This window comes from Sinocyclocheilus anshuiensis, unplaced genomic scaffold (genome assembly GCF_001515605.1).
Source record: "Sinocyclocheilus anshuiensis isolate Anshui unplaced genomic scaffold, SAMN03320099.WGS_v1.1 scaffold694, whole genome shotgun sequence".
In the NCBI taxonomy this organism is placed as follows: domain Eukaryota; kingdom Metazoa; phylum Chordata; class Actinopteri; order Cypriniformes; family Cyprinidae; genus Sinocyclocheilus; species Sinocyclocheilus anshuiensis.
In genome coordinates, this window is record NW_015542477.1 from 964,408 (window position 1) to 983,733 (window position 19,326).

A 19,326-nucleotide genomic window follows, 5' to 3' on the forward strand; every position below is an offset into this window, starting at 1 on the left:
TGAATTTATTTAATACACGAGTTTCACAATTTGAGTTGAATTACTGAAATAAATGAACTTTTCCACGACATTCTAATTTATTGAGATGCACCTGTATGTTTGGTGCCACTAGTGGCATGGAAATTACACACATCATCTTTAATCAAAATATAATAATTGCATGAAATCATTTAACATTTCCACTTCTGTTCTACATAATGAGACATTGATGGACAGCCTGTAAATCTGCCTATACATCTTTTGACTCCACTGGGTTATTGTTCACTAACTCTAAAAAGAGGAAGCTGTCTGATATAATATTTGAAGGGGCTGCTGTAAACCAATTAATCACATGTATGTACCATATAGTAGTATTATTAATGTCAAACTGTTTGTATGATTGATTTCATTGCAGAGCGAAAGCAATCTCTTGTGTTTCCATAATGTTCCAGTCTTTCAAGGTTTATTTACAGCCATGAAATGGATGAGACTTGAACTTGAACAGCATTATATAATGTTGTGTATCTTGGAGTCAAGCAGCTCTGAGCAGTTTGCAATAGTTAATGGGGGGAAGTGATCCAAATAAGTCATGCTTTGATAAGTTTATTGATTGTGACCTTCTCACCCTTCTCTCCAAACAGTCTTCTGGATGCAAACGTTGGAGCTCTTTGGAAATCTCCAGACCTGGGGCAATGCCAGGTTGTGGTCAACAGTGTGTCAGACCTGGAGGACATTACAGTCACTAATGGTGAACATTAGATACACAAGCTTCCTGTTAAAGGAATAGCTCACCCAGAAATGGAAATTTGCTGAAAATGTACTCACCCTCGGGCCATCCAATATGTAGATGAGTTTGTTTCTTCATTGGAACAGATTTGGAAAAATGTAGCATTCATCACTTGCTCACCAATGGATCATCTGCAGTGAATGGGTGCCGTCAGAATGAGAGTCCAAACAGCTGACAAAAACATCACAATAATCCACAAATTACCACACAATCCATCAATTAACATCTTGTGACACACAAAGAAGACCCACTGGTTATGTAATGCTAAATTTCTCCAAATCTCTACACATCTTGGATGGCCTGAGAGTGAGGAAATTTTCAGCATTTCAGATGTTATTTGTTTCCTTTCAAGTAAACAGAAATTTACTGAATTTACACAAGTGGATAGGAATCTGTTTTAACACATTAGCCTCTGTATGATACAAATATCTATATGGGCGCATCCTAAAAACAATCCCTATGCATTTTTCCTATTAGACAATGCAGAAGATATTCTGATCATGATTGAGGACTTGATACATGAGAACAAAAATCTGGATGAGTACGAGCTCTCAACGGTACTGGATAAACTAGCCGATGTGATTAACGTTAGCGTGATCACGCCTCTGCTGGGAGAGGTCATCATCAACATCACATCTGACATCCTGGAGTCTGACAGCAACCTTCTGCCTTTCACCAACAGGTGTGTGTGTGTGTGTGTGTGTGTGTGTGTGTGTGTGTGTGACTCTGAGTGTTCATTTAATATATTTGCTTGATTTTTATTAAACAATAAAAGTAATAAAAATCAAACAAATATAGGAAATGATTTTTCATTTATGTGGTTAACAGTGAAATATATTGTGTGTAAATATATATTAAATTAGGTCTGCTGTTGATGTGCGGGTTTTACAGGCAGATTCCTGTAAAAAAAAAAATTACAGGCTTTCCATGTAAACAAAACATCCCTCCCTGTGTTTGTATAGTATTCTGAACATCACAGAGTCTGTCGGAGACCAGATGTTAGGGTCCAATGGGGAGTCAGTCAGCTTAACAGCTCCTGCTTTAGCAATATCAGTGGTCAATATTGACCAAGGAAATTTTCACAACCTTACCTTTGGAGTCTCTTCCACTAACAAAGGCTTAAACCCTGAGGTGAGTGCACAGCACCTTCATGAAACTAGTGGAACTTTATTTTTATATACTACTTTTCAAAGGTTTGGGGATAGACTTTATAATATATAATATAATATAATATAATAATATAATAATATAAAATTTATTATTTATGTAATCGTTTTTATGATAATTTAAAATTTAATTTATAATCTTTTTTTATATAATTTATGTAATAAATTAAGCATCATCAAGTATTGATCATTGAATATTTCAGACAAAATTTGGCGAACAAGTTTGGATTTCTGTTTTATATTTTTTCGCCCTAAGAAAATATAATGTAATGAATCATATAAATCATCACACAAATGCTTTTCTTCTATAGATTTATATCAACCAGGAGCCTTTTGATGGTACAGTGGCCTTCATTTCTCTGCCCTCTGAAATACAAGAGCGATTCCCCATTGTAAACAACACCAGCCCCCGTGTTCAGTTTCAGTTTTATGGAGTTCCGACTCTCTTTCAAACAAAGGTGACTTCATCTTACTTTGTTAGTTGCAGATGTTCATTTTACAGTTTGTCTATCTCACTGTTAGATTATTTTGACACAATATATTTGTGAGTTTGTCTCAGAATGACCCAGATGGGAAAAGACTGAACACTTACGTGGTGTCTGCAAGTGTGACTAATGCCACAGGACGCATTGAAAACCTAAAAGAATATATTGCTGTCACTCTGCACCATCTAACAACTAAGAATGTGAGCACTGTAGTTCTTAGTAATGTCCAGGAAAAATTAAAAAACACTGGCAGAAATCATTTTTAAATTGTCTTTACCTTTAACAGAAAGACCAGGATGTCCAGTGTGTCTACTGGGATTTCAATAAGAATGGCAAGTCACTTGGACTACATGAATACATTCTTCTTCTTCTCACATTCTACATCTCATGTGTGGGTGGGTTTGTGCATGTCCTGTTTTAGATGGATATGGTGGATGGAATCCAAAGGGGTGCTGGACGTATAATAGCAGCAGTGATTACACAACCTGTCTGTGTGACCACATGACCCACTTTGGAGTGCTGCTGGTACGACACGATTCTGTGTTTGATACTCAATTACAATTACTTATACATTTACATTTAGTCATTTAGCAGACGCTTTTATCCAAAGGTGGAATGGAAGCAATCAAAATCAACAAAAGAGCAATGATACGCAAGTGCTATAACAAGTGTAAGTTAGCTTAACGCAGTATATGTAGCAAGGTTTTTTTTTATTATATAATAAATAAAAAGAAAACAGATAGAATAGAAAAAAAATAGAGAAGCTAGTATTTATGCATTGAATAATTGGCCTCAATAATATGTATTAAGTCATGATTTTGTTATTTTTTTTAATTTAAGGATGTGTCCAGAACTCCCATTGATGAGAAGAATGAGCAAATCCTCACTCTTATTACATACATGGGCTGTGGTGTGTCTTCATGCTTTCTTGGGATCACAGTGCTAACATACACCCTTTTAGAGTAAGATATATCTAAAATTGATGTTTATATATGGCAATACAGCGTACTTGTAATACATCTGTTCAAAATTTACAAGAAAATGTACATTTTATAAGTCATTTTTCATGTTACATTGCTTTGCCATTAACTTTGATGCTTTGCATCTTAATAGGAAGTTAAGAAGAGACTACCCATCCAAAATTCTGTTGAATCTGTCTCTTGCGTTACTGGGACTGAACCTGGTGTTCCTGCTGAACTCCTGGATTTCTTCTTTTGGCATCTATGGCCTGTGCATTGCTGTGGCGGTGACCTTACACTATTTCCTACTGACTTCCTTTACCTGGATGGGCTTAGGGGCTGTGAATATGTACTTTGCTTTGGTTAAAGTTTTCAATGTGTATGTGCCCTCATACATCTTGAAATTCTGCCTGCTTGGCTGGGGTGAGACATTTAAGATCATTTAGACATTTAGAGACAGATTTATGTTTTCAATTCATTCATTTATCTCCATTTAACATCCATTATGTCTTTGTACAGGGATTCCACTTATTATATGTGGCTTGGTGGTGGCTATAAAGAGAGATGCATATGGCATGAACACCATGAGTGATTCTCAGATGACACTGGATGATTCAGAAATGTTGTTAGTGAAGTTGGATGATTGATTTTTCATGAAAATCGTGACAGAACAGCACTACAGATAAGAAATAACTTTATATTACCATCATGTCAAATGAAAGTGAATTATTTCATCTTTTTCAGTTGTTGGGTGCAAAATGATGTGGTTTTCTACGTGTCAGTAGTGAGCTACATAGCCTTCATACTGCTGTGCAATGGCTCCATCTTCTTAGTGGTTCTGATCCAGATCCGAAACATGCAAGTCAATCAACCGGCCGGCACCCAAAATGGGATCTTGAAAGACCTGCGGGCTGTGGCGAGCCTTACCTTCTTATTGGGTCTCACCTGGTCTGTGGCTTTTCTCGCTTGGGGTCCTGTTAAAGTGTTCCTCCTCTACCTGTTCTCCATACTGAACAGTCTTCAAGGTGAGAAAGAGCACATACAATTCATTTAGATTCAGTTTTAGCATCCAATCCATTAATATGTTGTGATTTGTTCCAGGTTTCTTTATTTTTGTGTTCCATTGTCTCATGAAGGAAAACGTACGCAAGCAATGGAGAATACATTTATGTTGTGGAGCTTTCAAGCTGCAGGAATACTCTGGTAAAGCACAAATTTCTTTCTTGCAACCTTAACAATCTTGGAAAACACAAATGCTAACTTCTTGATTGTTTTCAGAATGGAGCCAAACTGCAACTGTGGTTCCCAAACACAAACCCAATCCACCAAATACGTTTCCTTTCATGGCATCTGTGAGATCCATCAAGTCTAATTCAACTCAGAGCTCAACGGTTTCCTTAGAGTCCAGTCAACATCAAATGACTATCACAAGACCCGACCTTGGTAAGACATTGCCAATATGATAAATTGCTATAAGGTTCAAATCTTTTATGTTTTCTTGTCTTAACTTTTCCTGTGATAGGATGTGTATATGAAAACAGTTTGGTAATACCAAGAGCCAGAACAGGATAGATGGTTCTTCCATATGATACATCTCCTGCCACAGCAAGTGGGCTTCAGTTTCCTTCAAGGCCATGGAAGAATGGATTTGACACAGATATCTACCCAACATAAATGTGACTGTTTTTGTTTGTTGCTCTGTACTGAAGCACACATTTTTCTGGTAACTTTCCATTTTAAAATGCCGCTCTTAAAAAATTAGTGAATAAACATGTAGAAAACTGATTCCTCAGATCATATTACATTATACCCTAACATTGTTTCATGAAATAATAGTATAATCAAGAAAAGGTATGTTGAACAAAAATTATATAAATCTGACTTGATTGGGAGTTACTATACTAGTAGCCTATGCACCTATTCCTGTGTCAACATTAAATATTTAAATGATGTATACAAATGTATAATTTGTTTGAGGAGATGTGGCATTTTTGTGAAATAATCAACACGTTCCCTTAATAAATCTTTAAGGTCTAAATAAATCTTTCAAGTCTAACAAGTTAATTTGAATGAAAAACATAGACTTAGTACTGCAAAAGGGACCTTAGGAAGAGGAACTACACATGTGCGGCCGTCAGTTGCATTCCGGAAGACGCATATCGGCGGACTTGCACGTTCTTCGGAAGTGCAACGCTTGTACGTTTTGGAGGCTCAGCACTGGAAACGGTGGGTTCATTTTACTATATTCTTTATTTAAAATGTTAAAACAGAGTAAATGTCTTATTGTTCACCTCATATATTAAATCTAGATAGCGCTGTGGCTCTAAATAAGCCAATAAGCACCTCTGTGTTTACTCGTCACATCATACGTGGATTGATATGGGTCAGTTCACATCAGTCTTTCTCATCATTAAAACTATCAAGATGTTTTAGCTGAAAACATTGAGAACTCATAACAGGCGCCAAATGAAGCGGCAATTCATATTGAACGCCCACAAGTCATTTATTTCCAGTGTGGTTGCCAGTTATAATCCCCTTATAACTCTAAATATATATATTTTTTATATATATATATATATATAATAATTTTGTTATGTGTTTTAGTCATTTTTATTAGTTTTAGGGTTTATTTAAATGTCTCAAGTATCTCTGTCTTATCTTGGTTTCTGTAGATGAGCAGGGACTCAGACGGTAATAAAGAGTTCCATGAGCAGCTCCGTTTGCAGCAGCTGTATGGACAGAGGCGAGAGGTTGGAGAAGATCCATACACATACGTCGACCCAGAAGACGGCACTGTGTACGACTGGGACCATGAAAAGAGAGCATGGTTTCCAAAGGTCTCTCCTTCCCAAACAAAATACTACATTTACTCAACAATTCTTTTTTCATAACCCGGTCAGAGCTAATTAATAAGTTCTCTATTAAGGTTCACTTGTTATTTGTTTCTTTATAGGTAAATGATGATTTCATCGCAGCATATCAAGCAAACTATGGCTTCAATGAGGAAGGGGCCCCTGATCCAAGTGCTGCGGTCCCTGTCACTGACTTTCTCCCTGCCAAACCAGAGGAGCCCAAGAAACCAGAAGAACCCAAGAAACCAGAAGAACCCAAGAAGCTGGAGGAGAGCTCAAACCAGGAAAAAACTAAGGAGGGAGCTCAGAAAGGAGAGAAGAGGAAAGCAGATCCAGGTTAGAAATTATTCATTATCAGTTTTTTATTTTTTTTTACCAAGTATTCTAGTTAACAAATAAACATTGTGTGTTGTGTTTTACAGGATGGTTTGAAGTTGAAAAGGACAAAAACACCAATGTTTATGTGACAGGTAAATATTTTCCCAATTTTTAGATTACAGTAGATTACTATTTGTTTATAATTTTGATATGAAGTTGGTATCATGTTGTAAATACTGGTATGACTCCCTCTACTGGCCATTTCTGTTTTTTAAATCACTTGGCTGGTTTAAATAAGAGCTGTCAATCCAAAGTTAGGCTCACAAAATGTCTTTCCATGAATGTGTCTCTCTTCTAGGTCTTCCTCCAGACATAACTCCTGATGAGTTTGTGGAGGTCATGTCCAAATGTGGAATTATCATGTGTGATCCTATCACAGAAGAGTATAAAATCAAGCTCTACAAGGACAAGGACGGAAACCAAAAAGGAGATGGACTTTGCTGCTACCTGAAGGTTGGTCATTGTAATACTACGATCAAGTTTATTTATCCCTTGTGCTGTGCTGAAAATCTTGAATGAAATTGATTGATCGTAGGCAACATTGATCTGTGCTTATGCATCTTAGTTTATGAGTAAAAGAGCATTATATGTGGATATTTTTGCCAGTGTTTATTCAAAAAAATAAGATGCATAAGCTCAGAGGTCTATATTCAATTAAGCTCCGAAAAGAAATGTAAAACGTGTGCTAATTGAAAGAAAAGAAGTTCACTGCTTAACAAGAAACTGACAGGCCTGGCAGTGTAACAGTGAAAAAAGTTGTTATACCCTGTGTGAGCAAAGTCAGGTTTAGTCCAATTTGATAACATTAACTAGCATTTTCAGGAAAAAAAAAACCCTCACTGGGTCTAAATGACCAGAACACAACATAAAAGTTATAGATATTCTATATATATGTATGTGTGTGTGTGTGTGTAAAATAAAAACACTTACTTTACATTCAATGCTATTTTACTATTATTTATATACTATTAAAATATTTATTAATATTTTTAATTTGATTTTTATGTCCATTTTAAATTTAGTTTGTTTTAGTAATTTTGTTATGTGCTTGCTTTTGTTGTTTTTATTTGTATGTTTATATATACACACACACACACACATTTCTATTTAGCTTTATTTTTCATTGTAGTAATTTAGTACTTCAAAGTAAACCTGTTTTAGTTAGTTGCAACATTTTTTTTATTTCAGCTGTATTTTAAATTAACATTGTAATCTCTTTAACACTGTTTACATGTGTGTTTATATAATTTGTAGACAAATGTTTTCATTATTTTATAATTCCTTGCAGAAAGAGTCTGTAGCTCTTGCCGTGCGGCTTTTGGATGAGACAGAGATTCGGGGCTACCAGCTGCATGTGGAAGCAGCGCGATTCGAGCTCAAAGGACAATATGATGCCAGCAAGAAGAAGAAAAAGAACAAAGAATACCGTAAAAAGCTCCAGCAGCAACAAAAGTAAGAACCTGTTCAGACCAGTGGCGGCTCGTGGGTTTTAAAATAGAGGAGGCACACTAATTGTATTGGTCTGGGATCCCTGCCGATTATTATTATTATTATTATTATTATTATTATTATTATTATTATTATTATTATTATTATTATTATTATTATTATTATTATTATTATTATTATTATTATTATTATTATTATTATTATTATTATTATTATTATTATTATTATTATTATTTGCTTAACCACTTTAAATTGGCTTTTTGGTTGCTTTTAGACAGAAAACGTAAAGAAAACGACATACAGCAAGATAATATAATTTAACTTACCTGGCCTATCACTTGAAGCAAACATCCATCCCTGCTTAAAAGGAAATTACAAACAAAAAATACACATTCTGAGACATGAATTGTGATTTTTATTATCATTAAATCGTCCTCCTCCCATTTTCACCTCAAAATTATGGGGAAGCTGTGCCTCCCCTGACGAGCCGCCACTGGTTCAGACTGACTCCTGCAGCTCTATATAGTTGATTCGGACGCATTGTGCAACAATGCTCTGCCTAATCACCATATGTTTTGTGTTGCTATAGCTATGACTGATATTTTTGGAATTTATAATTAACAGGCAGCTGGACTGGAGGCCGCAGAAAGTTGCGGAAACTCGAAAAAGGCATGAAAAAGTCGTCATCATCCAAAACATGTTTCATCCCAGTGACTTTGAGGCAAGAGTTAATCACAAAACATGCTGGCACACCCACAAACACACTGGAACATACTACAGATGTTAGTGAATAGATGAACATTTTGTTGGCAACACTTTACACTGAATGCCTTTTTACAGTTCAGAATAACTTCATGATGTATGAAGTTAATTACAATAATGCTCTTGATTAGCAACAGTTTAGAGATGTGGCATTGTTTAGTTTCTCTGTAGCAGCGGTGAACATCTCACAGCTGGTCTGTCTGCATTCCTGAAGTAGGTGCAACCTAAAGGGTCAGATGAGAGCAGGAATGCAGGTGTGGATCTGCAGTTCACACATCGTCTTGATTTCTGTGACTATTAATTGTTTAATGAATGAGACTGATACTTAAATTGCTAAATTTAAGTATCTAACTAAAACTATGTATGTGATGCAACTGTAAATAATATAGGCCTCGATTATAAATAATTTAAGTCTGAGATAAACTACATACAGTACACACTATCGTTCAAACGTTTGGAGTAAGTAAGGTTTATTTTTACGAAGTTAATATTTTAACTTGACAAATAAACTCAACTCCGCAATTAAATGCTGTTTCTATGCATCAAAGAATTTATGAGAAAATGTTTATGGTTTCCGCAAAAATATTAAGCAGCACTACTGTTTTAAGCATTGATAATAAGAGATGTTTCTTGAGCAGTAAATCAGCTTATTAGAAAGATTTCTGAAGGATCATGTGACACTAAAGACTAGTGCAATGATTCAAATTGTAATTGTAATCATTTTTCACAATGTTACTGTTTTTATTGTATTTGCTATATTTTTGATCAAATGAATGCAGCCTTGGAGAGCATAAGAGACTAATAACTTTAAAAACCTTACCAGCCCCTTAAACAGTAACGTACTAACTAGAATAATAAATTTAACACGAGTATTAAAGTGCCCCTATTACGGATTTTTGAAAATTACCTTTCATGCAGTGTGTAACACAGCTCTAAGTGAATGAAAACATCCTGCAGAGTTTTAAATCTGAAAGTGCACCGTGTATAAAGTTATTGTCTCTCAAAAGAAAGAGTCGACTCTGAATCATTGAAACGAGTCGTTTTTAAAACAAATCCCAAGCCGTTTCATGTTGACTTCAGCATGAAACATTAGCATATTGCCCGCCCACTTGGTAACGCTGTACACAAAGCAGCACTGTGCTCACAAACGCTGCTTTATCAGGCATGATGCAATGGAAATTAGACCAATCGGACCAATCACCGCAGATTAGCATCAAGCAAAGGAAAGGGGGGGTTCTTCAAAGTTGCTATCCTTTGCTAGATTTCAGCTCTGCGCACTCTGGACATTCAAAAATCAGTCAAACCTCATCCATTTCATTTTTTTAATATATTTTTTTTTATTTTAGTACCAGTTAGGCACAATTTATATTTTTCATGTTAATGTTAATTATGTTAATTTCAATCGTTTAACCATAAGCCTTTAAATCTGTTTTTTAGGTCACACTTTATTTTACAATTCTCGCTACTAACAAATCATCAACTAAGACTTTTGCTTCAAACTCCTAATTTGCTGCTTATTAATAGTTAGTAAGGTAGTTGTTAAGTTTAGATATTGGGTAGGATTAGGGATGTAGAATATGGTCATGCAGAAAATGTGCTTTATAAGTATTAATAAACAGCCAATACGTTAATAATAGGCATGTTAATAAGTAGCTAGTTTAATAGTGAGAATTGGTCCGTATACTAAAGTGTTACCAGTTTAGTTTTTATTTTTTTTTATTTTTAATTAATGAGCAATATAAATTAAGTCAAATGTGTTCATACTTTTGATTGACAATGTGTTGAAGAGCTGCACCCTATGTCTCATGCAGGAGGATCCGTTGGTTCTGAATGAGTACAGAGATGATCTACGGACAGAATGTGAGAAGTTTGGGCAAGTGAAGAAGGTCATCATCTTTGATGTAAGTCCTCTCCTGTCCACAATTAATATAATAAAACTTAGTTGTATTTAAAGTCAATGACCATTCAAATGTCTCTCTCTCTCTGTCATTTCTAACACTATACTCTTTGCTTTTTCCATGGAAATCAGAGGCACCCTGATGGAGTGGCATCCGTGGCTTTTAAAGAACCTGAAGAGGCAGACATGTGTCAGACGGCTCTGAATGGACGCTGGTTTGGTGGGAAGAAACTATCAGCACAGCTGTGGGATGGTGTAACTGACTACCAGGTAAAATACTTGGCCTATTTAAAGCCATCATGATTTGCTGTTTGCAAGCCATTTTACTTCCTCAATCTGATATTTTCTGAATGAAATGGGATGTTTGAAGAGAGAAAATGTAGAGAGGGACATTAGATTATCAATCAGGAATTTGCTCTATCATGTAAAGTGTGTGTTACTGAATGCAGGTTTGCCAAAACAGTCCCTAAGTAGCTATTTGGCTGTTGTTTAACACTATCCAGTAGTCTTATGGGGAAAAGGAAAGTTATTACATTTGAGTAAAAAAAAAACATGCTAGGCAGACTCTCCCAACAAAATGATTAAAATTGATCATTTCTGTTCTCTGCTTATTTTTCTTTGTCTCACATTTTGTCTCTGGTCACCCAGGTTGAGGAAACCTCACGAGAACGAGAAGAGAGACTGAAAGCCTGGGGTTCTTTCCTGAGTAACGAGAGTGCGTCTGTCGAAGCTAAAGCGGACCCTTCAAAAGCAGCTGAACAACAAAATTCCAGCACACAAGAAGCAGCAGAACAGACTCGACAAGGGGAACATGCAAACGAAAGCACCGCAAAACCACAGGAGGGGAAAGATGAGAAGGAGGAGGAGGAAGAAGGAGTAGCGTCGACCGATAGCAGTTTAGCAGGAAGTGATAATGAGGATGCGTAGATGTTGAGAGAAAAGAGGACTTGTTTAATGTCTCTTGCTAAAACATCTTCACACTAATTTACAGTGTTTTCTTTTAATTGTTTATTCCCATGACATGTCTGCATTTCACCATATCTCCCCCCCCCCAGTCCTTTGTGCTAATGTGTGTCATTGAATCAATTTGAACATCTGTTAATAGTTTTATAGTAAAAAACATTTTGTGACCTCGTCATTGTTTCTTGCTTTCATGAAAAAGATGTTCATTCGTAACGTCGCTCACTAACAAGATCTTTGGTTTATATGGGAACAAAAAACAAGCAGTTTCCTTAAGTGTAGTTAGTTCCATGTAAGCCTAATGACAGCTGTGGTTTATCTGTTTGAGAGACCTTGTTCAACTCGCTCGGGTGCATTTTTCAGTGCACAAGTAAAGAAGATTACCTCCTGCACGTAGTATCACATTCGTTTTGTTTTAGTATGATCGGTGGCTGGATGTTGGCTGGATTCAGTTTGGTAAGCAGTTTGGGGTTTTGAATTCATTTGTGAATGCAATTAAAATCCTGTTTCAATTTGAGAAAGGAGTGCTTGAAGTTTAAGTAGGAGCAGTATAACTTGTTTCCCTTTAGAAGTGTGGATTAATTTTTTTTACTTTTTACCTGTTTTTTATGTTGCATGTTTATTTCTAGAATAAATAAGAGCTTATTTCTATTAATTATAATTATTATAATTAATTTAGTTTTCTCCCTCAAGGATTTTGTATAGCCAGTTTTGATAAGATTTTTCTTTTAAGCATTTTTGTTGGATGAGGTTTAATATGAATAAACTGCACTGCCATCTCAAGCTACATTCATAAATTGTAGTATACACTACTTTTTATCTTTTGGGGTTGGTTGGGTTTGTTTAATGTTGTTGAGAGAAGTCTTTTATGCTCACCAAGGCTACGGGTAATGTAAAATTCATGCAATACAATTTAAAATAGGCGTTTTCTATTGTAATATATTTTAAAATGTAGATCATTCCTGTGAATTTTCAGCAGTCATTTCTCAAATATTCAGTGTCACATGATACTTCAGAAATTAGTCTAATATGCAGATTTGGTGCATAAGAAGCATTGCTATTAATGTTGAAAACCGTTGTGCTTAATATTTGTGAAAAACAACATTTTTACAGTTTAATAATCCAATCCTTGTACTCAAGGTTGTGAAATTACAAATGCTTGAAAAAATGTAGTGCTAATATTTATATACATTTAATTGTTTAGTGTCTTGCAGAAAATCATTGTATTAGGGTTAATGTTGTAAGATACATAAGAAAGTGTTAATGAGAAATCTTTGATGTTCTTCCAGAATTCACTCATTCAAAGAATTGTGTTATGACTTATGACAGTGTTTCCTATTTTATTTATTTTAATGTGTAGGACAGTAAATTGCTTTTCAATGTAAAATATGAGAGAGAATAAAGACAAAATGTAAAATAACCCATCTATGTTGTATTCCTAAGTCAGGATGATGGCGGACAGAGTGTTAAAGCACTCAGAGGAGTGTAAAGATCCTCCTCAGCTCTTTACATACTATCAAGGTGACATCAACGCTGCAGTGGATGAGCACTTCTTCCGTGCCCTGAATAAAGCAACCACACCAAAAGACCTCAGTACTAAAGCCAAGGACAGCAATAGGATTCCCAAATCTGGTGCGTTAATGTGCATCCATCTATCTATCTATCTATCTATCTATCTATCTATCTAATGCGTTTCTTGTCCCAGATGTTCCCTCATCATCATGGGCTTCTTCTGGTCTAACATGGTCTAAGTCCACACACTCTTCCGGCTCCTCAAATCTGGCCCAGTTGATAACCATGAAACCTCCACCTCCATCCCAGGGAGATATTGTGAATCCTTCAGTACTGTCACCATCATCATCATCATCCTCCTCCTCCTCGTCCCTCTGGCCATGTCCACCCAGACAGGGCACAGCCTTCGAACTGCCTCAAATACTCTACCAACAGCCCATGGCTGCTGAGAGCAGTGCCAGCTCTTACCTGGACCTGTTACAAATGGATCGGCCAACAGGGGGCATCATGATCTCGCCCTTCTCAAAATCAGAAACCAGACCAGAGTGGAATTCTGGGACGACCTTTAAGGATGGAAGCAGGATAGGCCTAGATTCAGGTAATCATGCCATTGCTAACTGTTTGCGCAAAAATGTATTTAATGCAAGTGCAAGGAAATCAATGAATTGTTCAGTAAAGAATAATGAACAGTCAGCTAGTAATGAACACAAACCAAGACAAAGTGATCAGACTATTATCCTGAAGGGGTTTGAAACGAGAGAGTGTTGAGTCCGCGGTGTGATACGGGAGATTTGTAATAATCTGATGAACAGTATTTGCCATGGACAACCGCTAAATGCTGCGATTGACCAATCAGAATCCAGTATTCCATAGAATTCGCATACGTGGAGCTTCTTCGCGACAGTTAAAAAAAAGTGCGTTCTATTTAATATAAAGTCATCTATTTAGAGGGCTAGTTCACCCACAGATGAAAATTCTGTCATAATTTACTCACCCTCAAGTTGTTCCAAACCTGTGAGTTTCTTTTAGATTGAACATAAAAGAACATACTTCGAAGAATGTGGGTAACCAAATAGTTGCTGGTCCCCGTTGACTTCCATAGTATGTGAAAAATACTATAGAAGTCAATGTTGGAGACCAAAAACTGTTTGTGGTTACCCACATTTTTCAAAATATCTTCTTTCGTGTTCAGCAGAAGAAAGGTTTGGAACAACTTGAGGGTGAGTAAATGATGACAGAATTTGCATTTGTGGGTGAACTATCCCTTTAAGTCAAGTAATAAGTCATCCAGACACGTTTTGTCTACTGTTTTATGAATACTGTGAAATGGGACATTCTATTCTTTTCACATGCACATTCTGTTTCGCCTACATATAGAAGGGAAGTATGCATATTCGGAATGCAGACTGACTTGCAGTGCATAAATGAAGTGTTTGTTTAGGTGGTGAAGAGCTTGAAAAAAGTCCGCACACTCAAACATCAAAGCATCACAAGCGAGATGAGAACAATATAAGCAATTTACTGAATGAAACAAGGCAAACGTTTCGGTCAAATGTTGACCATTTTCAATGCCAAGCTAACAGTGTTAGAACTAGGCTTCTAGTTCTAGATGTTTGAGTGTGCGGACTTTTTTCAAGCTCTTCACCTTTGGGAAACCTTTTTTGGTCTACGCACCTCAGTTGGATTTTTTTGAAGGCGCGGTGAGTCTCTGGCTGCTTCTCTGTGTAGGTGGTGATAAACTATTTATTTGTGATCATCTTGTGTTTTTCAGGTGTGCCTGTGTCAGAAATCAGTAAGGATTTGTACTGGTATTGAAGAAGCGATCTCTGGCTCTATGACGAAAATATATTTTCAGCACAAGACTGTCTGTGTTTGCATTATTATGTAAGCTTAAGAATGCTGTGGTTTTTGGTCACCTGGAAGAGTGACTCAAACCATTATATTCATGTTGTCAGACATTCCTCAGCGATGAATGGCAGGTAATTGCTTGATTTAGCCTGTGAGCATGTGCATAAGCTATCTTGTAGTAGGTCATAAGTGAGAATACCTGACTGCAAAGAGTTCACTTCTCTTAGCTGTTTAATGGGTGAATGAGGTTTAAAATCTATTTATATGATTTGTAATACATTTATAGTTTTACCAAACTTTCTTTGTGTATAGTATTCTGTGTTTTGAACATTAATATTATTACTATAGACCATAATTTTCCCAATGCAAAAACTATATTGTCATTTGTCAAGAAATATATTCATTAAATTTACTTTTTAAATGAAACTTTTCTCTTTCATACCTTGAGGGATGAACAACCCTTCAAAACCTCATCAACAAGTGTGTCAAGTCTCTAGATCAGGTTACACAGAAGGCCAAGTAAAGCTGATGCAATGGTAAAAGTGAACTCACATGAGCAAACCAAAAATAAATTTCTTTAAAACTGTTCAAATGATATTGGACTTCATCTTTACAAACCTTAAACATGTTTGCAAAACCTGCTTTACACTTTTTCCCTCAAGCAGTGATGTATTTCCCTGTCACAAGCCCTCACTTTTGATGTATGAGTATGACAAAACAGCTAAAGGCTTTGCACAATGATAAGTTTCCTCAATTATTTTCAAGAACAGTATACAATAGTCTTATTTTCAGTATGAATAGACAGGTGACCCTTTGTTTAATAAATCCTACATGAAAATTGTCCTTTTGTACATACTTTACACATTTAGACATTTGATTTTCAGCAGGTTTGCAGTTATAAATTTAAATTTTTCTTTTTGTTTTTCATTTATACTTTATATTAATTCAATTTTTAGGATTTTGATTTCAACTCCTTGACTATCTGTTGTTCATTGGCATGTTAGATTTGGCTTTCAGCTTGTTTAATTCAGAGATTTTTAAAGACAATTACAAAATTATAAAGAAAAAAGTCAGTTGCATTCTGTATCTCCTGCTCAAAGCATTGATTTGCATTAAAGGAGACATTTCTTTGAGGCTACTCAGGACTCGGAACTGTACATCAAGACTGCCCACACATCTCTGCAAAGTAACGTCACATGCCTCTGTTTAAAAGTTCAGAAGTGGGAGACAGTGTCTGCTGAGCAACGGTGCCAAAGGATTTGTCTCCCACTCAGTCATTCATAGATATATGAGATCCCCACACCACAGGTGTCCTCCTACATGCTTAGCTTCAACAGCACTCTCCGCTGTGCATGTATTCAGGGGATGTGGGGTATGAACATGCACGTGAGGATGGCTTTTCACACTCTCTTACTCCCACATTTCAACAAAACAGTTATTACTGCTAATAACACTTTGGGAGACTAGGAGAAGAAAGTCACAGGCTGCCCACAAACCTTAAAGCGGCATAACTACGCACAGAGAGCCACTAAATGCAACTTCTGCTAATTTTTCAAAAATTAGAGCAAAATGATAAATAATTTATCTTAGGTCAGCATATTAATAGCTTCATATGTACTGGGAAACATACTAGATAGACTCAAGTTGTCCTGTGTTTTAAATTACAAATAAATATAAATAAACATTTTTTACATAAATATAAATGTAATATTTGTATTTGTATTACAGTTATTTAGTATACATTTAATAATATACACATGTTATATATATATATATATATATATATATATATATATATATATATATTATATTTTATATATATATATATATATATATATATATATATTACATTTTTGCAAATTCATAATGTTAACATTTAATTAAACAGTTATTTCATTATTAAATCATTAAATAGACCATATGAGAGGTTGTTTAATGGCAATTTCTGTTGTGACAACTTACCACATATAGAATGGCAGGGAATTTTATCACAAAATATCAGTATTCCGTGAGTTGCACAATTTTTCCCAGGCATTAATTTTGGAAATGTTTTCTACTATTCAGAAATTACATTAAAATCAATAAGAAATGCACACCAGTGTGACATGGCTTGAGAATGAGAAACCTTATAGGAACTGGAGGCTTTTTAAATCTCTTGGGTTCAATCAGTAGATCATAGCCCCAACTCACTGATTGCTGCATGTTCTTTCTTCATGTACTTTTCTCTTTCCCATCTTCCTCTCACATCCCTAGAGTGTATTTGTGAATGAGAAGATGAGATTTGAGATGTTCTCAGAGCATTTGCCCTAGTTCAATAAAGATTTAAATGAAAGCTAAATTAAAAGATCTTTTCATTTGGTTAAACTGTTAGCAGTAATCTCAAGCATGCTTCAAGACGCTTCTGTTTGAGCTCAGTTTGTAATTTTTTTGTGATTAAAATAAGCATTAAATGACTTTCTTAACCAATTTTACTCACGTAATTTGACGTCACTCGAAGTCTGAGTGAAACAGGATATTCAGTGTGCAGGCCAGAATGCAATTATAATTATCCACAGGAACTTGGTTTTAAGAAAGTAAATACAGGGTCAGTTTTATGGTTGACTGAATAATGTGGAATGCACTTCTCATCTGTAGATCACTGCAAAAAGGAGTTCATTATACTGGACCAGATGGTAGAACTTGTCATTTCAGCAAGCTCACTCACTATTCGATTATTGATGCCTTGGCACATTTTAAGTTCTCTCCAATCTGCCCTAATTTTCCTGCTCTCTTGTGAAGTAAATAAATCAGGTTGATGCCAAAATACGAGGACAACAGGGGCACATTGAGTCTAAATCTGTCGTGTGATATTCAGCAATTTGAGGAACAACCATGAGACACACTATGCACACTCACTTTGTTGCAGTTATTTAATTGCTGAATTGCAAACTGAAGAAATAGGCAATGTGGATTGTGAAAACATTAACACTTAAAGGAAGAACCAAATGGAAGGGTGCCCAAATGTTACATTACTTTTACTGTAATATATTTTCAAACTGTTTAATTCAGCAAACAGCCAGTGCAGTTCAATTAGTTTTCCTCAAAGAAATGGACTTTGAAGCCACATATTTCCAATCACCAATGTCTGAAACCTCTGTAGATGTTTGAGACATTCTCGTATGTCAGTTTTTATTAATAGTTCCTCTCTAAATAGATATCAAAAGACCCTCCACCTCATAAAATGGTGTATAGGTATTGTGGCAAGCCAATTTCATTTTAATTCATTTAACTAATAACTACTTTTACATTACTGATTTTTATTTTTTTAATAAAATACAGACTAATATCTATTTTAGTTTCACTGACTTAAATTAAATATTCCAATAGTTACTAGTATCTTACCACTATACATGGGTGTAAAATACACGTGGGACATGTCCCCCCACTTTTAATAAAACGTAAATTTGTCCCCCGCACTTTTTCAGGCAAGTGCATTCACATAGAGGTTTTTAGGGGCCAGTGAATAAATCTGGATTTAAATTCAAAGAGAAAAGATAGCCTATGCATGACCTGGCATTTTATTCATATCCAAAATGAGGAGATGTGAACAGTATGGAGCACTGAACACTCTCATGCAGTGACTGTTTCATACATACTCGAAGTCGGAGGGCGCTTTTGTGTAGAAAGTCCAAAACGGATTATAAGTAATAATTATGACGTGCTGAATCGAGCTATTGCTGTGGCTAAGCTGAATAAAAAACTTGAAGACAATACATGCATGATTGTGACACTATATGGATTATGTGTGTTCTTCAAGTCATCTCCAAGTTATGAACAAAGTATCTGAATAATGCAGTGCTACTTGACATATAATTTATTACAGTAGCCTATAGAAACTATACATTTTCTGCCTTATTCTGTGATAAAAATAAAAAAAGTGTAGTATATGAACAAATCATAAAATTGCCAATAGGAAAATATAGAAAAACTATTACAGAATACAAATTATTTTTAATTGTCCAGCAGTGTATTTGATTTCTTAGCCAGTTAAGAGATAAGAAAAAAATTAATAAATCCTGTCTCCTGTCTCTGTTCTGATGAAGAAACAAACTCATCTACATCTTGGATCAGAATCCAGTCAATCAATATCTTGGGTGACCTGAGGGTGAGTACATTGTCAGCAAATTTTCATTTTTGGGTGAACTATTCCTTTAAATCAGTGTGTTACTTGTCATATGTAATTTTGTAATTATTTGTTAAATGTACAAGCAATTTGTCAGTGAAAATTGTTTCAAAGTAAACTCCACACTGTT

General features: G+C 35.5%; 4 protein-coding genes across 5 annotated transcripts in view; all 4 read left to right on the top strand.

Moving 5' to 3' along the window:
• Positions 1-1,671, top strand: part of LOC107693879 (uncharacterized) — a 9,421-nt gene extending 7,750 nt beyond the window's left edge. The window contains exons 16-18 of the mRNA XM_016493414.1: positions 621-727; positions 1,244-1,448; positions 1,662-1,671. Of these exons, the coding sequence (XP_016348900.1) occupies positions 621-727; positions 1,244-1,448; positions 1,662-1,671 (322 nt within the window). The remainder of the gene's footprint in view (positions 1-620; positions 728-1,243; positions 1,449-1,661) is intronic.
• A 690-nt stretch (positions 1,672-2,361) lies between these two features.
• On the top strand, positions 2,362-5,118 carry LOC107693880 (adhesion G-protein coupled receptor G2-like). Its single transcript, XM_016493415.1, has 11 exons — positions 2,362-2,390; positions 2,482-2,617; positions 2,713-2,749; positions 2,839-2,942; positions 3,258-3,379; positions 3,531-3,799; positions 3,896-4,001; positions 4,121-4,401; positions 4,478-4,579; positions 4,655-4,819; positions 4,899-5,118. The coding sequence occupies exons 1-11, from the start codon at positions 2,362-2,364 to the stop codon at positions 4,946-4,948; spliced, it is 1,401 nt and encodes a 466-aa protein (XP_016348901.1). The 3' UTR covers positions 4,949-5,118.
• Positions 5,119-5,494: 376 nt separating this feature from the next.
• On the top strand, positions 5,495-11,844 carry htatsf1 (HIV-1 Tat specific factor 1). The gene is made up of 10 exons (XM_016493488.1): positions 5,495-5,602; positions 6,049-6,213; positions 6,330-6,564; positions 6,651-6,698; positions 6,905-7,059; positions 7,895-8,058; positions 8,680-8,776; positions 10,629-10,718; positions 10,847-10,984; positions 11,363-11,844. Exons 2-10 carry the CDS (start codon positions 6,049-6,051, stop codon positions 11,639-11,641), a joined length of 1,371 nt encoding a protein of 456 aa, XP_016348974.1. The 5' UTR covers positions 5,495-5,602; the 3' UTR covers positions 11,642-11,844.
• Positions 11,845-11,928: 84 nt separating this feature from the next.
• On the top strand, positions 11,929-15,621 carry LOC107693931 (transcription cofactor vestigial-like protein 1). 2 transcript variants are annotated; one of them, XM_016493489.1, is made up of 4 exons: positions 11,929-12,130; positions 13,118-13,306; positions 13,380-13,784; positions 14,958-15,621. In XM_016493489.1, exons 2-4 carry the CDS (start codon positions 13,123-13,125, stop codon positions 14,999-15,001), a joined length of 633 nt encoding a protein of 210 aa, XP_016348975.1. In that variant the 5' UTR covers positions 11,929-12,130; positions 13,118-13,122; the 3' UTR covers positions 15,002-15,621. The 2 variants fall into 2 exon arrangements, with proteins under 2 accessions (XP_016348975.1, XP_016348976.1); XM_016493490.1 differs by having other exon boundaries at positions 13,122-13,306.
• Positions 15,622-19,326: the final 3,705 nt, after the last annotated feature.

Bases quoted from the DNA above. Each gene is read 5' to 3' on its own strand.
- LOC107693880 (XM_016493415.1), top strand. From the start codon at position 2,362: ATGGAGTTCCGACTCTCTTTCAAACAAAG. The intron at 3,380-3,530 runs GTAAGATATATC...GCATCTTAATAG, and splicing joins CTAACATACACCCTTTTAGA to GAAGTTAAGAAGAGACTACC. The intron at 3,800-3,895 runs GTGAGACATTTA...GTCTTTGTACAG, and splicing joins ATTCTGCCTGCTTGGCTGGG to GGATTCCACTTATTATATGT.
- htatsf1 (XM_016493488.1), top strand. From the start codon at position 6,049: ATGAGCAGGGACTCAGACGGTAATAAAGAGTTCCATGAGCAGCTCCGT. The intron at 8,777-10,628 runs GCAAGAGTTAAT...TGTCTCATGCAG, and splicing joins TTCATCCCAGTGACTTTGAG to GAGGATCCGTTGGTTCTGAA. The intron at 10,719-10,846 runs GTAAGTCCTCTC...CATGGAAATCAG, and splicing joins AGAAGGTCATCATCTTTGAT to AGGCACCCTGATGGAGTGGC.
- LOC107693931 (XM_016493489.1), top strand. From the start codon at position 13,123: ATGATGGCGGACAGAGTGTTAAAGCACTCAGAGGAGTGTAAAGATCCT. The intron at 13,307-13,379 runs GTGCGTTAATGT...TTCTTGTCCCAG, and splicing joins CAATAGGATTCCCAAATCTG to ATGTTCCCTCATCATCATGG. The intron at 13,785-14,957 runs GTAATCATGCCA...TGTGTTTTTCAG, and splicing joins CAGGATAGGCCTAGATTCAG to GTGTGCCTGTGTCAGAAATC.